Source organism: Astyanax mexicanus, chromosome 7, assembly GCF_023375975.1.
Source record: "Astyanax mexicanus isolate ESR-SI-001 chromosome 7, AstMex3_surface, whole genome shotgun sequence".
NCBI classification, from domain to species: Eukaryota; Metazoa; Chordata; class Actinopteri; order Characiformes; family Acestrorhamphidae; genus Astyanax; species Astyanax mexicanus.
The window spans coordinates 6,574,109-6,596,764 of NC_064414.1; the positions used below are offsets into that span (position 1 = coordinate 6,574,109).

At 38.3% G+C, this 22,656-nt stretch overlaps 1 protein-coding gene across 4 annotated transcripts; it reads right to left on the reverse strand.

Annotated features, from left to right (window-relative positions):
* Window positions 1-1,559: 1,559 nt before the first annotated feature.
* Window positions 1,560-22,142, reverse strand: fndc5a (fibronectin type III domain containing 5a). Of its 4 annotated transcripts, none has more exons than XM_022685152.2 (6): window positions 21,838-22,142; window positions 10,340-10,455; window positions 8,394-8,592; window positions 6,246-6,335; window positions 5,100-5,233; window positions 1,560-3,394 (listed from the first exon to the last, which is right to left on the reverse strand). In XM_022685152.2, the coding sequence occupies exons 3-6, from the start codon at window positions 8,575-8,577 to the stop codon at window positions 3,320-3,322; spliced, it is 483 nt and encodes a 160-aa protein (XP_022540873.1). In that variant the 5' UTR covers window positions 8,578-8,592; window positions 10,340-10,455; window positions 21,838-22,142; the 3' UTR covers window positions 1,560-3,319. The 4 variants fall into 4 exon arrangements, with proteins under 4 accessions (XP_022540873.1, XP_022540870.1, XP_007229056.2 ...); XM_022685149.2 differs by lacking the exon at window positions 21,838-22,142 and adding an exon at window positions 19,458-20,443 and having other exon boundaries at window positions 1,560-3,391; XM_007228994.3 differs by lacking the exon at window positions 21,838-22,142 and adding an exon at window positions 19,458-20,441.
* Between the last annotated feature and the right edge of the window lie 514 nt (window positions 22,143-22,656).

Genomic DNA, 22,656 nt, shown 5'->3' on the forward strand with positions numbered 1-22,656 from the left:
TTAATGACTACACTTGACAATACTTTCAAAGTTCTCAAACAAGTACTCATTTTCTGGCATTAAGTATAATACCCTTTTTTTAAAGGCTATTAACACACATAAATGATTTATCTTTCCCTTTCTAGAGGTGAAAGGGTATTAAGATAAGCTGGTGTTGACATTTTATATTAAAGCTGTTTAAAGACAAGTGGAAGCTGTTTAAACTGGACAGAATGATTTGATTTTTGGCGTATTAACACTGTCCAGTGAAAAACAATTATCTACCAAACAGCATTTTTAGAGGTGAGCGATAAAAAACACTTATGGGCCTTATTTTAACAATCTACAGCACATCAGTCAATTGTGGGTCACGCAGCTGGATTTAGGGCGTGTCAGAGTGTCTTTGGTATAATAAGGGTGCAAAAAGTATGCCTTGCGTGGTTCGAAATGCGCAAAAGGTATGAACTAATTTTCTTAATTAATCATGGGTGTGTTTTCCCTTTAAGAGTCAGGTGAGCTCTGACTTTGGCGCCTTCGTATCTTAACAGCAGCAGTACACCAGCAGCTCAGTTGGGTTTACGCTCTGCAGCGCATCTGTGTGTGTGTGTGTTTAAGATATGTGCACTGGGCGCACCTATAGGAATAGACTCTGAGGATAGACTGTTGTCAGGGTTTTAATTAGTCAGGGGTGCACCTGTGTTTTTCACCGCCAAAAGATCAACACACCAGAAATTTACCTGAACACACCAAAAAAAGGGTCCAAACAACATTTAAAGGTGGTTTTAAATTAAATTACAATCAAATTTAAATTTGTAAAAACGCATCGCAATTTGGATGCTTGAATCACATTTCAATGTGACAAAATATGCCCTCATCAAACGCAGAGTGGAGAAAATATGAGGGTCTAACAAAAGCAAGAGCGGTTAGTTATATGTGTTTACCAAATAAACCCTTTAAAATATGCTTGTGATGACCAGACACACAAATCTAATCCAATTTGCCTGCAGTTTGAACACAGTCTATGACTGTTGATAGTGACAGTTTTGCTTCCTTTCAGTACCAGATAAAACAGCACAATCACTTTAATTTTTTTAGAGTACCTGTTTTTTTAGAGCATCCCTACTAAGAAATATGTTGTTTGTGAAACTGAAAGTGATTATTCTATGGCATTGCTAAAAAAAAAAAAAAAAAAAAAAAAAAAACTTTTATTTATTTTTAACCGCATATGCATGAACTCGTGCATGAGTTACATAAGCAGAAAGAAGAAAAAGAAAAACAAGCCCTCCCATGTGGGCCGTCCAGAACAGCGAGAGGCTATAATATTATTCAGCACCATTCCTTGATCTTTTCTCTTTTGTACCCCGCAGACTCACAGCAATGTTCCAAAATTAGCCCCCCATTCCCTGGACAGGCTCTGCTTCCATCCCTGAGAGGAAAGGTTTTAAACAATTCAGGGGACTGTGGGCATTATTATGCAAACGCAGCGATGTTGCTAATATTACGTCAACTATTCTACATCAGAGATGGAAAACAGAAATCAGCCGTGACGTTGAAACAACATAAACATTAAAAGATTTTTGAAGGTGATGTTTTGCAGAAGGAAACATTGGAAATCTGAGACATTTTGACAGAAACTGAATTATGATGCTTAGATTATCGGGATAGAACCTCTACAAAACATCAGGCTTAAAGGACCCAAGAAAATAAATAAATGCCCTCCTTACGATTTACACAACTTAAGGATTTTCTGCTTATGTCTTGGTGGTAGATGCTATAGAACACCTTTAGAGGACTTGTGGAGTTTATAGCAAGTCATATCTGGCTTTTTGAGCTTATGAGGGGAATCTACCAAATTTTAGGCAAGTGGTTTTAATGTTAAAGTGTGTTATGGCTGATCTGTGTACAATTGTACATTTATATGGCTTTCACTTGCCTTAAAATTGGACATTTTCAGTGGTATAAGATTTTTCTTTTGTGGTTAAAAGTTTAAGAATCTGACCAACTTTACTAAAACTACCTCAAATAGGAAGAAATCTTTAAAAAATTTAAAGGAAATGACAAGAGTTCTGACATTAAATGAGATTTAAAACAAAGTGTCTAGAGTAGGAACCCTCTTAAACTCTAAAAAATGCCATTTTCTTGGCAATTAAGCCAAGAAATTTGAAATTGTCAAACTGTGTGTAGCAGTGGTGCAAAAATTTCACCTACAACCTACCAACATGACTTATATGATATAATAAACACAATATATGAAAAAATGACATAAAAAGCATTTCTTAGCTTAAATAAGAGCTTAAATAAGAAGATTAGAAGCTTTTAACTTACATACACTCACATACATACACTCAAGGTATACACCCATTTGATACACTGTTTGACTGTTGACACAGTCTAAAAAATATAGTATGTCAACATGAAATATAGATATAAACACTTTTACATGGAAGTAACAAAGTCCATATAAGCTTAATTCAAATGCATTAATTCAAATCAATTGAAAATGGGTTTAGATATGTCTGTCATTATTAAATTAAGTGCTAATCAAGTGTTAATCTGTACTTTTTTTAGAGTATAAGTGCTAGAATTGTTATAAATTCAACATCTCAACTGAGCAAAATCCAAATGTTCAGCATCAATAAAACAAACAGCTTTATAAAAAACAAAAGCTGGAGCTGAAGACGACGAGGATGATGAAAGACGACTATTATGATCAACACTTTACTAGAAAGCATCATTAGAAAGCTGTAAAAGGAGAAAAGCTTAAGAAAAGCTTTGAGAACAAGCATGGAACTCAAGCCGGACTCAAAAAAAAGAAATTTGCAAGAAAAGCAAATTGCAGAAAAATGGAGGGATTAGGAGCAGAAGAAAAGAGCGGAAGAGATGTCAGCCTATGGGTTTCCTGTATCTCCTCAGCCGTGCTCGTATGATGATGCCGAAAAGCAGCTGGTTGTTTATTGATAAGAAGCGCAGAAAAGCCCATCGTCCTGCCCTGCTTTTCATTCTGTGGCACCCTGCTGGAGTTAATCACCTCTCCGCAGGCCGGCCACGGCTCTCGCTTTATCTCCCAAACCCCCAAACCTGTGGAGGCTCGGGGGGAGACGCTCCGTGGCCTTTCCCTCATCAGGCTTTTCTCTCAGACCTTTCACTAAAGCCTCTCGCTGAGGCCAGGTCTCCAGTTCTTCTGACCCAGTTCCGAGGCTTGCTGGAGCCAGTCGCCACAATAATCACCTGGAACATCCCAGCGATCAGATCAGCTCAGCTCAGCTGGATCATCTGGAGCAGCTGGATCAGCTGTGCACTGAAGCCTTATAGTCCTTTGCTGAAGAAAGACGCCAATCCATCACACTTCGATAATGGTTACGGATGGTGACAGCCGGCCGACAGTGGGGTTCTTGTGGAACTGCTGCTGCTGCTGCTAAAAGTTGAGAGAAGAGAAAAAAAAAGAGAACATAGATCTTTATATCACGAGAATGAGGGGGTGGGTAATGTATAGAAGAATAATGCATTGGATTAAATGGAGAATTATGTTTAATGTGGAGTACTGAATGCTTAATGGGAGCATTAGTAGCCCTGACACTGCAGTACATGTGATAGATGGTGTAAGTGACCAGTTTGTACCCTTCAAGCCTTCTGGCCGAATGTCCTTCAACGTAATGGAGCGCTGAACGGTAATTGAGGTGATGTCTGAATGAATATTGAGAGCTTGGCTTGTATGAAGAATGTCAATGAATTTGAAAAACTGATTTTAAGAGCCTAAAGATTCTCCTAACCAATAAGAATGACTGGTATTAATTTATGTAAATTGACTGTCCATTATTGGCTGCTAACTTTCAAATTTGATAAAACTCATTGTCTTTACTGCTTGCTGTCAGTAATGTGTTGCTTATTAAGTGTTACTCTAATCTGACCAACTTTTTCAATAATGAGTAATCTAACGCATTACTTCCATTATTTCCAATCAAGTAATTAGATTAAAGTTACTTATCCAAGTCACTGTGCATTACTATTTTCTAATTTTTACTTAGTAAAAAGCTATTTTAGCACCCAGCAGGAAGCGTTGAAAGGATGGACAACAAAAGGCGTTTACAGCTGGAACTTACAAAGGTTGCTGGCAGCCACAACCATGCTAAAATAACAACAGGCTAGCAAGCTAACAAGCTAATAGGCTAAAACTAGCACTCGGACTGAACACACACACAGAGCCCATGCTCTCTCCCAATCACGCGCTTGTCTTATACAAGTCCCAAAGGTGCAGTGAAGCTTCCATTAAAATTAGTTTTGTTGAGGCGGCAGTAACTTAAAAGTAATTTAAACGTAAATTAGTTACTTTATATATATGAGGTAGAGACAGCTGGAATTCTAGCTTTCAGTGCTGTGCTGAATTTGTCAAGAGTTAATTACTTGAAGCCTCTTACTGTGTTTGAGAGCATCAGTTGTAAAGTTGTGAAGAGGTAGGAGTTGGTATACAGTGAATAATCTGAGTAATGTTCTAATCCAGATTATGGCAACTTAATAAAAAACTTTTTTTTATGAACGTCAGTCAATTTGAACAATTTCAAAAACTTTGAATTCTACCCTCAAGTGCAGTCACAAGACTATCAAAAACAAAATGATGAAACTGGCTCTCATCAGGACCACCTCAGAAAAGGAATAGCAAGAGTTTCCTTTGTTGCACAGTTGCTCAGAGTTACCAGCCTTAGAAACTGCAAGTTAACAGCATCCCAGATAGGAGCCACCTATCTTTCTGCTTAACTTCTCTTAACTTCATGAAGGTGCATGTGTTGCTACACAGTCAAATAGTGTGCCATGATGAAGTCTGCCTAATTATCCTCATAGCATATTACAGCTTAACTTTGGTGACAAATGATAAATATTAGTTTGAAGCTAATATTATGTAAAATGATAGATACTAAAGTAATTTTACCTTTTCATGCAGGTCATTCTTGCTATAATTGCTTAAACCTATTTAACATATATACTTGTTTTAAATGACGCTGCTGGTTTGGGATGATCCAGTGGAGCTGCGATGAACATGCCGTTCATTTTTGTACTAGAACGATTCACCTGCCTGCAGTCCTCTGAGCTCTGGAGCAGGGGGGGTGGAGGGGGTGCGGTTATACCTTGCTCCGCAACAGCCCACCCGACGGGTGCTCGGGGGTACTGCACTCTGAGGAATTCTTGGCTTTATCTTTGTTGTTGTTGGGCTCGTTGTCTTTGATGATGTCATACTGGCGACAGAAGAGGGCGATCACACCTGACGAAGAACGAGAGATAAAAAAAATTAGGAAATTGGGAAATTTAGAAAGAGGGGATGTACAAAAAACACATCTAGACATACAGGGGTTGGACAATGAAACTGAAACACCTGTCATTTTAGTGTGGGAGGTTTCATGGCTAAATTGGAGCAGCCTGGTGGCCAATCTTCATTAATTGCACATTATTGCACCAGTAAGAGCAGAGTGTGAAGGTTCAATTAGCAGAGTAAGAGCACAGTTCTGCTCAAAATATTGCAATGCACACAGCATTATGGGTGACATACCAGAGTTCAAAAGAGGACACATTACTGACCCCTGCTAGCATAGTCACTTTAAAAAATGTATCTGATTACTGATTATTGATTACCTCTTTAAAAAGTAACTCAGTTACTTTATTTATTACTTGATTTTAAAAGTAACTAAGTTACTTTTTAATTACTTTTTTTTAATTACTTAGTTACTGCCGCCTCAACATTACAGTTTTGCCAAAACTCACTTTATTGGAAGCTTTGCTACACCTTTAGGACTTCTGTAAGTTCTGTAAATGTGCTGCTGCAACTCTATTTTATAACTGGATGTATTTTTGAAGCTAGGTAGCATTTTGTCGCAGTACAGAATAAAACAACCAACCTTGATATTGTTATCTTTAGTTAATAGAAACTCAGAATAGTGTCTGTATTTTCTGCTAGAACATGCACACCTCCCTCCAGTGTTTAAGTTGCAAGAAGATGCAAGAAGAAAGTATAAATATACTGCAGTGAATCTGCAGTAATGTTCTGTATTTACTGGGTGTAAAAAATGCACTGTTGTATTTAGGATATAAGAGAAGTGTGTGATTGGAGGAGAGAGGAAAGGGGAGCCAGATGAGAGGGCGTGGGGTCTCTGTGTCTGTCAGGGTCTAATGTATCTGCCTTGCTTCTAGCTTCAAATAAACTCCCCCCTAATCACCTCAGTTTCGCCTATCTACCTGCATCCAGCTAACTCTTTATCTACATGCTAAACATCGCTTACCTGCCCACATTATTAGCACCACCACAATGATGATGAGCTCCCCCGCCCTGAGTTGAGTGGTCTGTCCCACCTCTTCCATGGTGACTTCGTCTGAACAAAAATGAAAAAAAAAAAAAAAAAAAAAAAACTTGAGAAGAGAACATCTTAAAAAGCTTGATGAGATCTAGAAATCTAATTAGAAAAAATATATAGGATTTTTTGTGAAAAGGACACTTTGCCAGCTGTAAAGCATGGGGTTGGGTGTATCACATTCCAGGGATTTTGGTGCTGCCAGTGATACTGGCAATATTGCATAAGTGAAGGAAATAAAATAATTCTTCACAAATTATCAAATCGTGAATGCAGGTATCTACTATGTGTTAAAAAGTTGACGAGATATTTAATACTCATAATTCAGATTTTTTATAATATATTTTTTAATAAATAATAAATTTAATAAATTGGCCATGGGTCAAAAGAATCGTGGAATAGTTGAAGACATTGCCAAAATGTCAAAAGATTGTATAGCATTAAGAATATAGTTTTAGTAAAACTTAAATTAAAACTAATATACAGAATATACTGTATTTTAAATATGATGTTTTTTTTTTCTTTCAAGGCAGACCATGATGCAAAAGACTAATAAAAGAGAATTATAGAACAAACATTGTGCAGCTACAAACAGAGCAGCAATGGAACTATTTTAACTCCTGGAGTGTTTATAACCAAACAGATCGTCTTTAACTTAGAATCTTTCAAAAACAGTGATAATGGAACTGTGGTATAATTGCAATAATTTACTCAAGGGTCATGCTATAATGTGTAATATTTGCACTGCTGTGCTGATCTATTGTTTACTATTGTTTAAAAATAATAATGATAAAAAATATGTAACTATAAAACTAAAATAATACTACTGTATACATTCTGTTTGTTTTTCTATATAAATATAAATTATATACATACTATGTATCTGTTAAAAGAAACAAAAAATATCTAAACTGCTGAGGTTCTGCTGCATATAAAGAGGTTCCCCTGTATCACGCTGTTGCAATCCGACATTTCAAATTGCTTTGGGGAAAGTCGTCTGGCTTCAATGGGTCTTCAGGAATCTCTTAGGCCGCCTTTTAAAATTCCAGGTAGTAGAGACAGGAGGACAAAAGCGTTGAGAGGAAACACACAGAATCCCCAATTAGCCCCCTTCCCCTTGGTAAGGCATCCAGCAAATACCACACATCAGATCAGTGATATTGATTCTGAAGGCGTTGGAGGGAGCAGGAGCCGGTCACTGCATGCTAACCAACTCCATCATTCCTGCTTCAAACGAGCCCGTTTTGTCAGGACAGAACCCGATAGATACAGATCTAGAGCTCCAACATGCTTTCATTCCCTGTCTGATTGATCAGCTTTTATATTATGGCTTTTATACGTTGATGATGGAATTAGATGATGGCTTCTCCACCGTAGAAGTGAGCTTTTGGGAGCTACTGATCACCGATGTGATGTCCAGACTGGAAAACACATTAACTATTCCAGGCAAACTTGGTAATGTGTCATTGTGTAGGATTTCTTACTGTATTCTTGGAATTAACTACATTTAAAATGTTGTTGTACTCTTGTGAGGGATATCCGGTTAGTGTTTTGATATTCACTACACAGGGCTGTGTGATGTACTCTCAAGATGTTTGGTTTTATTTTCTTTATTTCGTTTTTTATGCACAGTAATAATACAAAAGTTATAATAAGAAATAATTAAAGAATTAACTTAATGAACATGAAAATCAAAACCTAAATAATTAATGACCAAAAAGGCGCAGCCTAAATTTATAAGTTTATCCAGTTAATAGAGTTTAAAGTGTTTACTCTGCTTCCTCCACAAGGTATGTTAGTTTTACTTATTCTACACACAGTCAACACATGTATTGCCTTTTAGCAGTTGAACAAAGACCTGCAAAATACAATATATATGGATAATAAGACCTGACAATGGATTAAAACATAATTATTTTTCCTATTTTTTGTGAGTGTATTATTAATTTCATGTATTATTATAAAGGCATATTTACTTTATTTAACTGTAAAACCACAAACATGCTCTTTTCTGCAATAATTGAGGGTCCGGGAAGGTTTAATAGCTTATATATTTAGGCAGCATGTGGGTGTGTATACCTTTACTCTTAGAGGCCTGTTTCTCTGCTTCCTTTGGTGTTCTGAAGTGTATTGGCTCGCTGGCTGGACTGGTTCCACGCACACTGATAGACTGCACATGCACAATGTAGTCCGTGTCTGCCTCCAAATCCCATAATGCACAGCTCCGAGTGGTCGTGTTCACTTCCTGTATGAAGCGTAGCATGCGTACATCCTTCTTCTGTGTGGAGAAAGAGCAGCAGGCATTACCCTCTGATTACTAATAAAACTGTTGTTGGTTTATATTTTGTATTTTCTGATTGAATTTTAGAGAAACAGGGACACAGAAGCATTAATATCATTCATACTCAAAAGCATTGCATGCATTGCCTCAGTTTGACTAAAATAACATTTAAATAATAATGAATAATAATTATATTAACGTCATAATGTTGTAATGTTTTGTCATGTTCTTGGACACTACCCTGACTCAACTACTAAAAGTCTTGGGGCCCTATTTTAGTGATCTATAGTGCACCGTTCAATTGAGCATTTAGATTTAGGGCATTTCGGTGTGTCTTTGGTATCGTGAAAAAAATGTGCAAAAAATACACCTTGCGCATCTCAAAATGCACAAAAAGGCATGAACTAATTATTTTAATTAATCATGGGTGTGTTTTAAGTGAAATAGGAAATAAACCAATCAGTGTGCCAGTTGTCATTCCCTTTAAGAGCCAGGTGAGCTCTGACTTTGGCACGTTTTTTCTTACCATTGAGGCACTTTGGTGCATCTCAGCAGAGAATACTGACCTGTGTGTTCATGCTGTGAAGATATCCCAGCAGCTCATTTAAGGGAACAGAAATATTACTTTATTCTTTATTCTGTTTATTGTTGACTTTAAAGTCAGGTTTGTGCTCTGCAGCACGTCCATATGTGTGTGTTTAATGAGCGGAGGTGTACATAGTGTGCTGATTTACATTCAATTAAACTATATTTGAACTATATTTTTTGTTTAATTGAACAAAAAAAAAAAACTTTTTTATCATCTTGTCTATTTTGCATTATTTGCCTTTTTTTGTCATTTTGCAATTATTTGTGCTTATTCTGTTCAAAATTCTAACCAAAAGCTTGGTGGATTGAAAACCTCTCACTGCAAAATGTACAGTTCCTAAGTTTTCTTATAAACAGTGGTTTGTGTGACATCATTGACAGCACACATATAAAGGAAATGGAAATGTAAAAAAACAAAAAATAAAGAAGCTTGCTCAACACTTCCATAGTCACCTACAGCAGAGTTACAGCAGTGATTAAATTAACTATTAACACTTTCACATTTTTCAAAGAGCCTCTGAGTGATTCAAGTTTAAGTGAAAGTGTAGAGGATTTTTGTTAGACTGAAGGGTCTGCTCAGACTTTCCTTTCCTCTTAGAAGCTTCATTTCTGGGACTTTTGAGAATAACGTCTCTCAAACAGTTCTTCCCTTGGATGTACTGTCCTAGAAAAACACAAACTGGGGTAGAGCCTTAAGATGTTAGATGTGTTAGATGTGAGATATCGAGATCCTTAATACTGGTTTGGGGGCTGATCTTAAATGTGGTAGTTTTTAAATCTATTTGTGTTCATTACTTCATATTTACAGACATTTGAGATCTGGAAGACGCTGTATGTCCAGAGGGAGGGGAGCTGAGAATCTGTAGGAAGCTTTATATTGTGTGACTTATGTATTGGCCCTATTTGGAGACTCACAACCGTTATTTCACTGATCCTCTAGAGCAAAGGTCCTCAAACCTGGATCCGTTTTTTAATTTAAACTCAGTTAAAATCAGTCCAGTCAAATCCCACAAACTGAAAGGGCTTATTGTAGTAAGTTTCTTCTGTTTGCCAGACAGACTATTAAGAAAAATATTGTTCTTTAACTATTGTATCATAGTGTGTAACTATTAAAATCTAAAACGAGTCTCTAAGACATGTCTCTGTCTCTCTTTACCTGCTGAGTGATGGCGAATCCAATGACCGGCTCTCCGTCGGGGATGTCCCATGTCACAGCAGCAGAGTTAGCCTTCAGATCCCTGATCGACACATTCACAGGAGGAGCTAAGCTGTCTTCAGAGAGAGAGGGAGAGAGAGAGAGAAAGAAAGATAAAAGGGTACAGAAGAAAGAATGAGGGGGGAAGACAAGTAGATGATGGGATATGGAGGAAGACCAGAGGAAAAGAGAAATGGGAAAAGAGAAAGACAAAAATTGGAAGACAGCAGGATAAGGAGAGAGAAAAAGAGAGAAAGAAATAGAGAGACAGAGATCAAAGGGTACACAAGAGAGAGGGATGGCAAGACAAGTAGATGATGGGACATAAAGGAAGACCAGTAGAAAGGGAAATGGGAGAAGAGGGAGACAGAAATGAAAGAGAGTGGGATAAGGAGAAAGAAAGAGAGAGAGAGACAGAAAGGTAGAGATTAATGGGTACAGAGGACAGAATGGGAAAGGGGCCGGTGGATGATGGGACATGGACAGAAATGGAAGACAGTGGGATAAGGAGAGAGAGAGAGAGAGAGAGAGAGAGAGAAAGAAAGAAAGAGAGAGAGAGAGATCAAAGGGTACACAAGAGAGAATGATGAGGGAAGACAAGTAGATGATGGGACGACGGGAAGACCAGGAGACAAGAAAAATGGGAAAAGAGGGAGACAGGAATGGAAGACAGCAGGATAAGGAGAGAGAGAGAGAGAGAGAGAGAGAGAGAGAGAGAGAGAGATAAAAGGGTAAACAAGAGAGAAAGAAGAGGAAATACAGGTGGATAATGCGACATGGAATAAGACCAGGGGAAAAGTGAAATAGGAAAAGAAGGGAGACAGAAATGGAAGACAGAGGGATATGGAGAGAAAAAGATAAGGATGACAGATATGCGGAAGAGCGAAGAGTGGACGCAATTAGGACACAGATGGGAGACAGAAGGAGAGGAACAACAGAGGGGGAGGCAGAGGAAGTTGGGGGATATGCAGGTGATGGAGGAATACAAAAGACAGACAGAAAACCAAGGTAAATTGGAGACATGGGGAAAGAGACAAATATAGGACAGATATAGGAGAGAGGGCAGAGCGGCAGAGAGAGAGAGACAACAGGAGGATCCATAGAGACAGAAAAGAACGATAAAGAGGAGACAAGGGGAGATGAGATGCAAACAAGAAACAGAGAGAGAGTTGGAAACAAAAGAGTGAGAACAACAACAGAAGGACACAGATGAGGGACAGAGAGATGGAAGACAGAAGGAAGAATGACCAAGGAAGACAAGAAATAGAGCGAGGAGACAAAAAAGGGAAAGGTGTATGATGGAGACAGAGATGGAGATGGAGAATGATAACAGGGGGAGACAGAAAAGAGAGAAAAGAGGCAGGAGTAATAGAGGGAGAAAGAAAAAGAAAAGAGAGAGGTGGAGGGGATTAGTGCTTGTTTTATTACAGTGTATAAAAATCTCAATGGAATTAAGTTTATGCGTGTGTGTGTGTGTGTGTGTGTGTGTGTGTGTGTGTGTGTGTGTGTGTGTGTGTGCGTGTGTGTGTAAGAGCAAGTGAGAGAGATAGAGCTTATAAAGTTACTGAATGTTGAATTATGGATGAGAGCAATACAACTGGGTCAAGGGCCTTGGACTGGACTTCTGTGAGCGAGTGGCAATATACTACAGTGTGTGTGTGTGTGTGTGTGTGTCTATGTGTGTGTGTGTCTGTGTGTGTGTGTGTGTGTGTGCATAAATGGCTGTGTCTAGAATAAAAGAAGTAGAATACCTTGCTGAGCCGAACTGATGATAATGATGATGAAAAAGGATGTATGTATTGAAACACTTGCTCTTGTCTTTATGTCAGCATGGAGACGTGTGTGTGTGTGTGTGTGTGTGAGAGAGTGTGTGTGTGTGTGGGTGGTTGTTGTCAGCTGACTTCATTCTTTGATCACACTGGGTGATGGTGTGGCATCAAAGATGATGTGTGTTTCTGATCTTACGAGTGTGTGACGTGCTGTCAGGTACAACAGCGAAGCTCACAGTGTAAGAGACCCCTCCAAACAAAAGAGTGTGTGTGTGTGTGTGTGTGAGAGAGAGAGAGAGAGAGAGACAGAGAGAGAGAGAGATTAATAGTAGCCTATATGATATTCAGTGGCATATTTGAGGGGAAGGCAGTGAACTGTATGTATAGCGTTTTACTCTTCTTTGTGAAAGTAGTGATAATAGGACTTGTAAGGTAACACTTGCAATAGTAGTGATAGTAATCTAATAGTAGTGATGTTGATAGCCACTATTGATGATGATTGTAATAGTAATACTTGTAAGAGTAGTAGAGAGTAATAGCAAAAATGGTAGTAATAGAAGTAACAGTTACTGTGGTAGTAATAAAAAAAAAAATAAGAGACCACCTAAGAATTATTAATTTTACCAAATTGAAAAGCTTTTTGCACCAGGAGTGGCATAAAGTTATCCAAAAGCAGTGTGTAAGACTGGTGGAGAAGATCATTCCAAGATAAAAACCAGAGTTGTTCCACCAAATATTGATTTCTGAACTCTTAAAATTGTATGAATTTGAACTTGTTTTCTTTGCATTATTTGAGGTCTGAAAGCTCTGCATCTTTTTTTTTTTTGTTGTTATTTGAGCCATTTCTTATTTTCTGCAAATAAATGCTCAAGATGACAATATTTTTATATGCAAAATCAGATAAATTGATTCAGAAACTGAAGTGGGCTTTTTTCCAGAGCTGTGTTGTTTTTTTAAGCTTTAATAGTAGTAGAAATACAGTAGTTTTAGTAATAGTAATAAAAATACAGCCGTTTATATTTAGTAAAGTTGTATTAGTGAGTTGAATGGTCAGAGACTGGCAACATTTTTAATTAACAAAGAGTGTAAGTGAGTGAGTGAGTGAGTGAGTGAGTGAATAAGTGAATGAATGAATGAATAAATGAATAAGTGAGTGAATGGATGAGTGATTGAGTGAATGAGTAAGTGAATGAGTGATTAAGTGAATGAGTGAGTGAGTGAATAAGTGAATGAGTGAGTGATTGAGTGAATGAGTGAGTAAGTGAATAAGTGATTGAGTGAATGAGTGAGTGAATGAGTGAGTGATTGAGTGAATGAGTGAGTGATTGAGTGAATAAGTGAGTAAGTGAATAAGTGATTGAGTGAGTAAATGGATGAGTGATTGAGTGAGTAAGTAAATAAGTGATTGAGTGAATGAGTGAGTAAGTAAGTGACTAAGTGATTAAGTGAATGAGTGAGTGAATGAGTGAGTAAGTGAATAAGTGATTGAGTGAGTGAATGAGTGAGTGAATGGATGAGTGATTGAGTGAGTAAGTAAATAAGTGATTGAGTGAGTAAGTAAATAAGTGATTGAGTGAATGAGTGAGTGAGTGATTGAGTGAATGAGTGAGTGAATTTGTGAGTGGAAGGACAGTTATAACTCAATCAAAAATACATAATTACGTTTGTTTCTGAAATATAACAAGATTCACAGATCTGAGTCAGTTCATCTTTTTTGATGCAAATGGGTGTAAAACACTTCTTCTGCAAAACTCCACTTTTCTGCACTTCACTGGAAAATTGCCCTTAATTGCCTTTGTGCCGAAAAGCCAATTTTAGTCCCAGTTTCCACTGAAGTGTTCTCCTCACAGCTGGATGGATGAGAGAGCTAAATCAAGTTTATAGAGAGTAATAAACAGTCCGGTTAAATCGTCACGCTCTCTCTCAGCAACCATTAAAAACTAAACGCTGTTACCAATCCATGTTTAATGTCCAACCAATTTCTGTTTAATTAAAAGCTCCATTAAGCCGAGTGCCGAGTGTGAACCTGCATGTCACGGTGTAATTACTAATGCTGCTTATTATACGCTTTACAGAATGAATGAAAGACGTTTTATAAACCCTGACTGGCTGACGCAGAAGGACAACTACCACTAATGACTTGTTCATCGGCCATAACATTAACACCACCTGACTACTGTTTATGTAGGTCATCACAGCAGATGTGAGGCTTGATATCATCGAGAGCTCTGAAGGTGTCTTGCAGTATCTGGCATCAAGAGTAACATCAGCACTCACTCCTGAAAGTTCTGTAAGTTGTGAAACAAAGCCTCCATTACCATCAAGGATGTCCTTAATGCACCACGTCAGGGCAGATCCTGGGGTAGAAACTGATAATTGCATACCAGAAACACAACAACAAGACCTGCCTGATGTTTTGGAGATGTTCTGACCCAGTCATCTATAACATCACAGTTTGCTTCTTGTCAAAGTGATTTAGATTTTAACACTACTGGTCAAAAGTTTTAGAACATCCCTATATTTTAATTGTCCTGTAATTTTAATTGACAAGCTGTTTTTTTTATTATTTTACATCTTAGCTATGAATTTATTACAGCACTTCGCCTGTTAGATGGCTAATTTTTCTAATTCTTCACTGCTGAAACTAGGACTTAGTCCAGTGTTAATCTGAGTTAAAGGCACTGTTGGCATGTGGGTCAGCCAGACCTTTTCAATATGCACTGAAAATTATTTACACAATTAAAAATCAAGTTATTACTGTAAAAAAAACTATTCACAATTTGCTTCCCACATTTATAATTACAATCATTATCTTTGGACTGTACAAATTACACACAACACATACATTGTGGATTGCTATTACTGTCAAACTGTAAGAATTACACACAAACACACACACTGCAGATTCATACTGGATTTTTCAAAAGATCTTTCCACAGTTATTACAATCAGACTGTTCAAACTAAAGGATTAAGCAGGATTAGATTAGATCTCTCCACATCCAAGCGCTCCCAAACACATTCAATGATACTGAGGTCTGGACTCAGTTCATTTAAGTAAGTCGGTCCATTTACCAACTTTTTTTTTTTCAAGTTAATTTATGTTGACATCGAATAACCAAGTGATTTTCAAGTGATTTCACTGTTGCAAATTTCCAGTGTCAGGATAAAATCATGAGAGTCTTGCTAGAGTCGAGTTGTGGTCGAATCATCTAGGTGGTTCAGTGTAAAGTGGTTAGGAATAAAGGTTTAAGTCAGTCTTTGTAGTGTAGAAAATGAGGAGAAACTGGTGTAGCTGTGGAGTGAGCAAGAATGTCTCTTTCACATGTCTTTCCATTTATACCAAGACAGAATGGAAAAGTATAAAAAAATAACAGTGTATATAAATAAAAGTAAAAAATTATCTCATTGTTGCAAATAGTGACCCTGCAAGATCCACAGTCTTTATGAAATCTTAGCCTGTGACTAAAAATCTGTGATATATATATCTGTAAATATTTCAATTTTTATCCCAATTTACAAGGCCAATTACCCAACCCACTCACTAGGACTCCCCTATCGCTAGTGAAGCCCCAACACCAGGAGGGTGAAGACAAGTCTAGCACATGCCTCCTCTGACAGACAGTGAGCCATGTGCTGATCGACATCACCTTTTGGATTAATGTAAGGGGAGAGAGAGCGCCATCTACCCACCCAGAAAAGTATAAGGTCAGTTGTGCTCTCTCGGGGCTCCGGTAGCCGATGGCAAGCTGCATGAACAGGATTTGAACCAGCAATCTCCTGATCACAGTGGCAGCGCTTAGCCCACAGGACACAAACTTTTTTTTATACAGTGTATGCACACAGTTAGAAATGTAACTTAATGATCGATTTGAGTGAAATGCAAAGAAATACATGGTGTTGTCTAACTTTTGCCTGCTACTTTTTCATGATGTAATCTAGAATGCATACATTTTTTGAGAATGATTTAAAATACTAGTGAGTCTGCTCTGAATTCTAGGCAATTACCACGATTCCCAGACTTGTGCATATCTGTGTATGAATTTGTGCAGCAGTGCAGCTGTAGAACTGCGTTCCCCTCCTGCACTTCAGTAAACGGGCTGTCAGGTCGCGCTGTGCTCTGGCAGTGATGCGGTCGCGCACCGATGCTGTCGGAGTGTAAAAGCTTTGGCTCTTGTTGGAGCCAAGTGTGCGGAAGCTGGACCGAACCCTGCAGCCTCTGATTCATGGGCTTCCCTGCTTCCAGCTCCCCCCTGAAGCAGATTTGTATGTTTAATTTACAGCCACTCGCTTTAATGCGCCGGACGTGTTTGGCTGACTCTGGAGCTTCCCTCAGTTCGGGGTCAGTAAGAAACCTGCAGTTCTGATCATCACTGCAGGCCACAGATGCTCATGTTTATTTATATGCTTTTCTATAAGAGTAAACTAGTTTTTTTGTATGCTATTCCTGCTGTGAGACCTACTTCAGCAGAAGAGTACAAACATCTATAATACACTGCCTGGCCAAAAAAAGAGTCGCCACCAAAAAAAAAAAGGTCCTGATAAGCTTCTGCAATGTCACAAGATTTATTTAAATCCAGTGTTGCATTAATTTGTCTCCAAGATCTTGCAGCAGCATGATGATGATGATGATGATGATGGTAGAGTCTGATCCCTTCACAAAGCAGCACTTCTCCATCCAGCACATCCCAAATATTCTCAGTGAGGTTAAGATCTGGACTCTGTGGTGAACTCTCTCTCAATCCATGTGTGAAAATGATGATCTCATGCTCCCTGAACCCTGAACTCTTTCACAATTCCAGCCCCATGAATCCTGACATTGTCATCTTGGAATATGTCCGTGTTTGTCAGGGAAGAAAAAAAATTATTGATGGAATAACCTGGTCTATTTTCAGTATATTCAGGTAGTCAGCTGACCTCATTCTTTCAGCACATACTGTTGCTGAACCTAAACCTGCAAACTAACTGCAGCATCAACCAACCCCACATCATTTACTTACTTAAATCCAGATGGAGACTTTTTTTTGGCCAGCCAATTTACGTTTAGACATTTTTAAGGTGAGAAAAATACTGTAAAATTAGAGGAACGTACTGACAGCAGTGTTTACAACTGTTTACTGTTTATATTCACTATATTAAAATATAGTAAATCTTAATTAATGTACTAAAACACTAGAATTAGAGTTTTCAGAGGTTCACCTTACATATTTTTTTTTTACAATTTATTTTGGTTTATTACTATATTTAATTCTGTGCATTAAGGCCATCTAATCGCTTTCAGAATTTTAATAACTCAAACATTAACAGATGTCATCTTTTTCAATATTGTAATTCTACATTATATTAGTGTTTTATATTATATTAGTGTATAAGTGTAACCTTTAGCCTGAATAAAGCCACACCCTATCTTTCTGTAGTACTACTTTCCTTGTATATTAAGTAATAGTAGTAAAAAAGAAAAACATACTCACAAATAAATTATAATAATATAACAATATATATGAATATTGTTTTCTAAAACTACACTATGCACAAATATTTGTGAATAAATGCATTCAACTATTAAAGTTGCATCCATTGCTATGGCATACTGATTTTGGATATACAGATGTATAATGGATATAATACTGTGGATCAACACCAGCAGATGACATGCTTCTCCAAACCATCACTGATTGGTGGAAACTTCACACTAGACCTCAAGCAGTTTGGACTGTGTGTCTCTCCACTCTTCCTCCAGACTCTGCTCCCTCAATTTCCCAATTAAATGCAAAATGTACTGATGATCACTGATGGTTTGGAGAGTCATGTCATCTGCTGGTGTTGATCCACTGTGTTTTATTATCAAGTCCAAAGTCAGTGCAGTGTTTTACCATAAAATCTTACAGCACTTCATGCTTCCCTCTACTACTGACAACTTTTATGGAGATGTGGATTTTATTTGCCAGCAGGACTTGGCACACTGCCCACACTGCCAAAAGTACCAATTGGTCTTATATAATATTTTAATTTTCTGAGACACTGATTTTTTGTTTTTCATTGCCTGTAAGCCATAATCATCAACAATAAACGAAAAAATGCTTAAAATAGATCACTCTGTGTGTAATACATCTATATAATATATGAGTTTCACATCAGCTGAATTAAAATAAAGTAACTTTTCAATGATAATTTACTACTACCACTTAACAAGACCTGCCTCATGTTTTGAAGATGTTCTGCCTCAGTTATGTAGCCTTTACAGTTTTCATCAAAGTGTCTCAGATCCTTATGCTTGACCATTTTTCCTGCTTCCACGCATATCAACTTCTTAAGCTGACTGTTCACTTACTGCCTAAGATGCACATTACACTTCTTGTCAGTTGTCATTGTAACCAGTTCATCAATGATGTTCACTCCATCAGACAGTGGTTTATATGATATGGCTGATGGATGTATTCATCCTTCTGCAGACATGATGTAAGGTTTTGTCATCTTGTCTATGAAAAGTTAATTTCGGTGCTTAAGCGAGAGGGAAGAAGTGTGTTGAATATTTAATAAAGTGTTGAATATTTTACATATTTATGGAAGTGCTAGAAGCTGAATTTGAGCAGTAAATTCTGCTTTGGTAGAACTGCAAGCTAGAATAAGCTTGGATGGAAAGCAATAATATATTGTGTCATATTGTGGATATTTAGGGATTTTTCTTTTTTTGTCTTTTAACAAAAACTACAGGTAAAATGCTGGTCAACGCTGGTGTTTTGGTTGCATTTATCCATTTGGACTCAAACAAAATGACTTTATAAACAACACACATAGCACAAAAATGACAGGAGCACATATTTAAATTGAATTGAATTGATTTTTTTCTGTCCTTTTTGGACAGTTAGAATTGGAAGGGGATCTTTTTGTGAGGCAATTGATGAAATGTCAAGCTGCTTCAAGTTCCCTATGCACTGCTGTGTGCGTGCATGTACAGTTTCTGTGTGTATATATATGTCCATACATCAGTCACAGTGCAACAGGTACCCGCCTGTCATAAAGCATGCATAGATGCTGCTACTAAAAAAAGCTGCTACTGTATTGTATATCCGCTCCACATCTATACTATCTATGGTATCTATATCTAAACTAATCAATCAAGCATTGCTACAAAAACCAAAAACACCCATGTGCATGCGTGAACATGACTGACCAGCCTTTTATCTTCTCAGTCTGACCCAACGCATTCTGACTAATCCACCCAATCAACAGTTCATGCCACAGTAGCCTCGCATTAACAGCCCTCGCAGCCTGTTGCCTCGTCAACAGCTGAATATGCTTCACACTTACCAGCTGCAACCAAAGAGACGCTGAAAGAGCTCAGGAAAAGCACAGTGAACATCTCCATCCTTCTTCAGAGCATCGCAAGGCTTGAACTCGCATCAGAGCAGGAATGCTTTCCGTCGGCAGTCTTGTGAAAGCGTGGTGGTTTCGGCAGCTTAGTAGACAGAGCTGCAATTATGAACGAGGTGGTTTCAGGACCACAGACAAGCGCTACTACAAGCTGTGGCGATTTCAGCACCACGGACAGCGCCTCAACCAACAATAGCGGCGGTTTCAGCACCACGGACAGCGCTACAACCAATAACGCTGGCGGTTTACAGCACCACGGACAGCGCAACTACCGATAGCGGCGTCGGTTTCAGAACCACGGACAGCGCAACTACCGATAGCGGCGTCGGTTTCAGAACCACGGACAGCGGCACAGCCAATAACAGTGGCGGTTTCAGCACCACGGACAGCTCTATGTCTATAAAACGCGCGGTTTCAGCACCACGGATAGCGCTACTACCAATAACAGTGGCGGTTTCAGCACCACGGACAGCGCCTCAACCAATTACACCGGCGGTTCAGAACAGCGCTTAAAGCACATGTTCGCTGTCCGCAGTGCTGACTCTGGTTTATTGTCTGGTTTAAACGGCGGGCTCTCTGGTCCTCTCCGCCTGATCCCCAGCCAGCCTCCTGCAGTCTGAATTCAAATACAATTCGAATAAAAGACAAAGCAGTTCCAATGTGGCTTGCAGTATCGAAGCAGCGGAAAAGAAGCGTGCTGCCTGGACTGATGGGGAGGGGGGTGTAGGGGTGGTCCTAATTACTCTCTTTCTGTCTCTCTCCCTCTCTCTGTTTCTTTCTCTCTCTCTCTCTCTCTCTCCCTCTCTCTCTCTTTCTCTTCTTCTGTCTTTTCCCCCAACCATTTCTCTCACTGTATTTACACATGCTGGTCTGTTTGCATTGCAAAAAGATAAGCAAAGTAATGGCATAAAGCAAAACTGAAAAGAAAAGAAGGTATTTAATAAAATGATGATTTATCTATCCATCCATCCATCCATCCAACCATCCATCTATCTATCTTTCTATCGGATGCATGAACTACAAACACCAGTAACTATTATGGATCAGAGAATTTGAATTTTCATATTTTAGAGCCTAAATATAAACATTACATGAGCTAAGCGATGGCGTATAGCAAAACTGGTATCTATCTATCTATCTATCTATCTATCTATCTATCTATCTATCTATCTATCTATCTATCTATCTATCTATCTATCTATCTATCTATCTATCTATCTATCTATCTATCTTAAATAAATGTAAACATTAGATAAGCTATATTTTAGATAAGCCAACTCTCTTTAAGCTTACTCTCTTTCTGTCTCCTTCCTTCTCTCTTTTTTCTCTCTATCTCTTTTCCCCAACCGTTTTTTCTCACACTGTTTACACGTTCTGGTATTTATCTATCTATCTATCTATCTATCTATCTATCTATCTATCTATCTATCTATCTATCTATCTATCTATCTATCTATCTATCTATCTATCTATCTATCTATCTATCTATCTATCTATCACATGCACTAAAATGACCATTAACTATTATGAATCTGAAAAATGTAAAATGTCCTATTTTACAGACAAATTGTAAACAGGAGATAAGCTAACAGGCTAAGCGATGGAATAAAGCAAAAATGGAAAAAGAAGAAGGCATTAAATCAAATTATGATGGTATATATTTGTATTTTATCAGATGCTTTTGCATCTTATTCATTCATAGTTATCCTTTTAAGAGCTTTACGCAGGCATTAACACTGACTGGCTGTTTCAGACCTGCTTCAAAGCTCCTAATGCAAAAAAAGAACTCAAGACAAGGTGCTTTTAAGGTGTGTGTGTGAGAAAACACCAGGCATCAGACATAAACAAACAAAGTCAAAAAACACTGTCCTTCAGACTTACAAACTTAACCACATAACCATCGGCTTAAAAAAGGATTTAGTAAAGTGATTCTAAATAACAGAGATTCTATAATAATACGACATAAACTAAGCTCTTTACTGCGACTTTTTTTCTAGGCTTCTTAAGTAAAGCTTGAAATTCGTTTCACACAGAACTGTATTAAGGAAATACCAAACCCTGAGTTTGAGTAGAATCAGATCATCACTCAGAGTCGCTGCCGTTATTTATTCTCGCAGCCGCAAGCTCATCACAAGCTAATCAGCACTGAAGCTCTGATCTCCATTAAGTCTACCCACACGTGCCTTAATCAGCAGTAACTCTCCCGATGTGCTCTAATCACACGCAAACATCGTCAACAACTCAACCCACGCTCTCCAGATCACCAGCCACACAGAACTCAAGTCTAACGGATGTGAGCGGCTCATCGGAAGCTTACCTGTCCTGCTTTCCTCCGCACAGATGCTCCAGACTCGGATTTGGACGATGCTGAGAAGCGAGAGGTGCACGTGCTTGGAGGCAAAAGCGGCGACTGTCTTCTGTGTCACCTTAAGCGTCAGCTCTCTGTATGTGTGTGTGTGGCTTGAATGTGTGTGTGTGTGTGCTTGTGTGTGTGTGTGTGTGTGTGGTGTGTGTGTGAGAGGAGAGAGGTGGGGGAGAGAGAGAGACCCAAAATATCCACAATTTCCAAAAATGTCCCATCGACTTCTCAGCCCACATTTGGAAACCAAGCCACAAAACACAATCCAATCAGCCAAAATATTAGAACCACTTACATTCATTCTAATGAACTAATTACAATGCTATTTTGTATAAGGTGGATATGCAGTATTACACAGCAAGAAAACAGCCTTGCTATTTGTTTCTTGAGCACACATATGTACAGGGGTTGGACAATAAAACTGAAACACCTGGTTTTAGAGCACAATAATTTATTGTCCTGACGGACAGTTCTGGTGGAAACAGGAGAGTTTAGGTGCACATCGAATTCTGCCGTGATTTGATCAGCCGTGATTTTATGTTTTTTGGATACAATCCGGGTTAGCACCCGAACATCCCTTTCAGACAGCTTCCTCTTACAGCGTCCACAGTTAATCCTGTTGGATGTGGTTTGTCCTTCTTGGTGGTATGCTGACATTACCCTGGATACCATGGCTCTTGATACATCACGACGACTCTTTTTTCTAAAAGTGAGTAAGACTGGTGGAGGAGAACATGCCAAGATGCATAAAAAAAGTGATTAAAACCAGGGTTATTC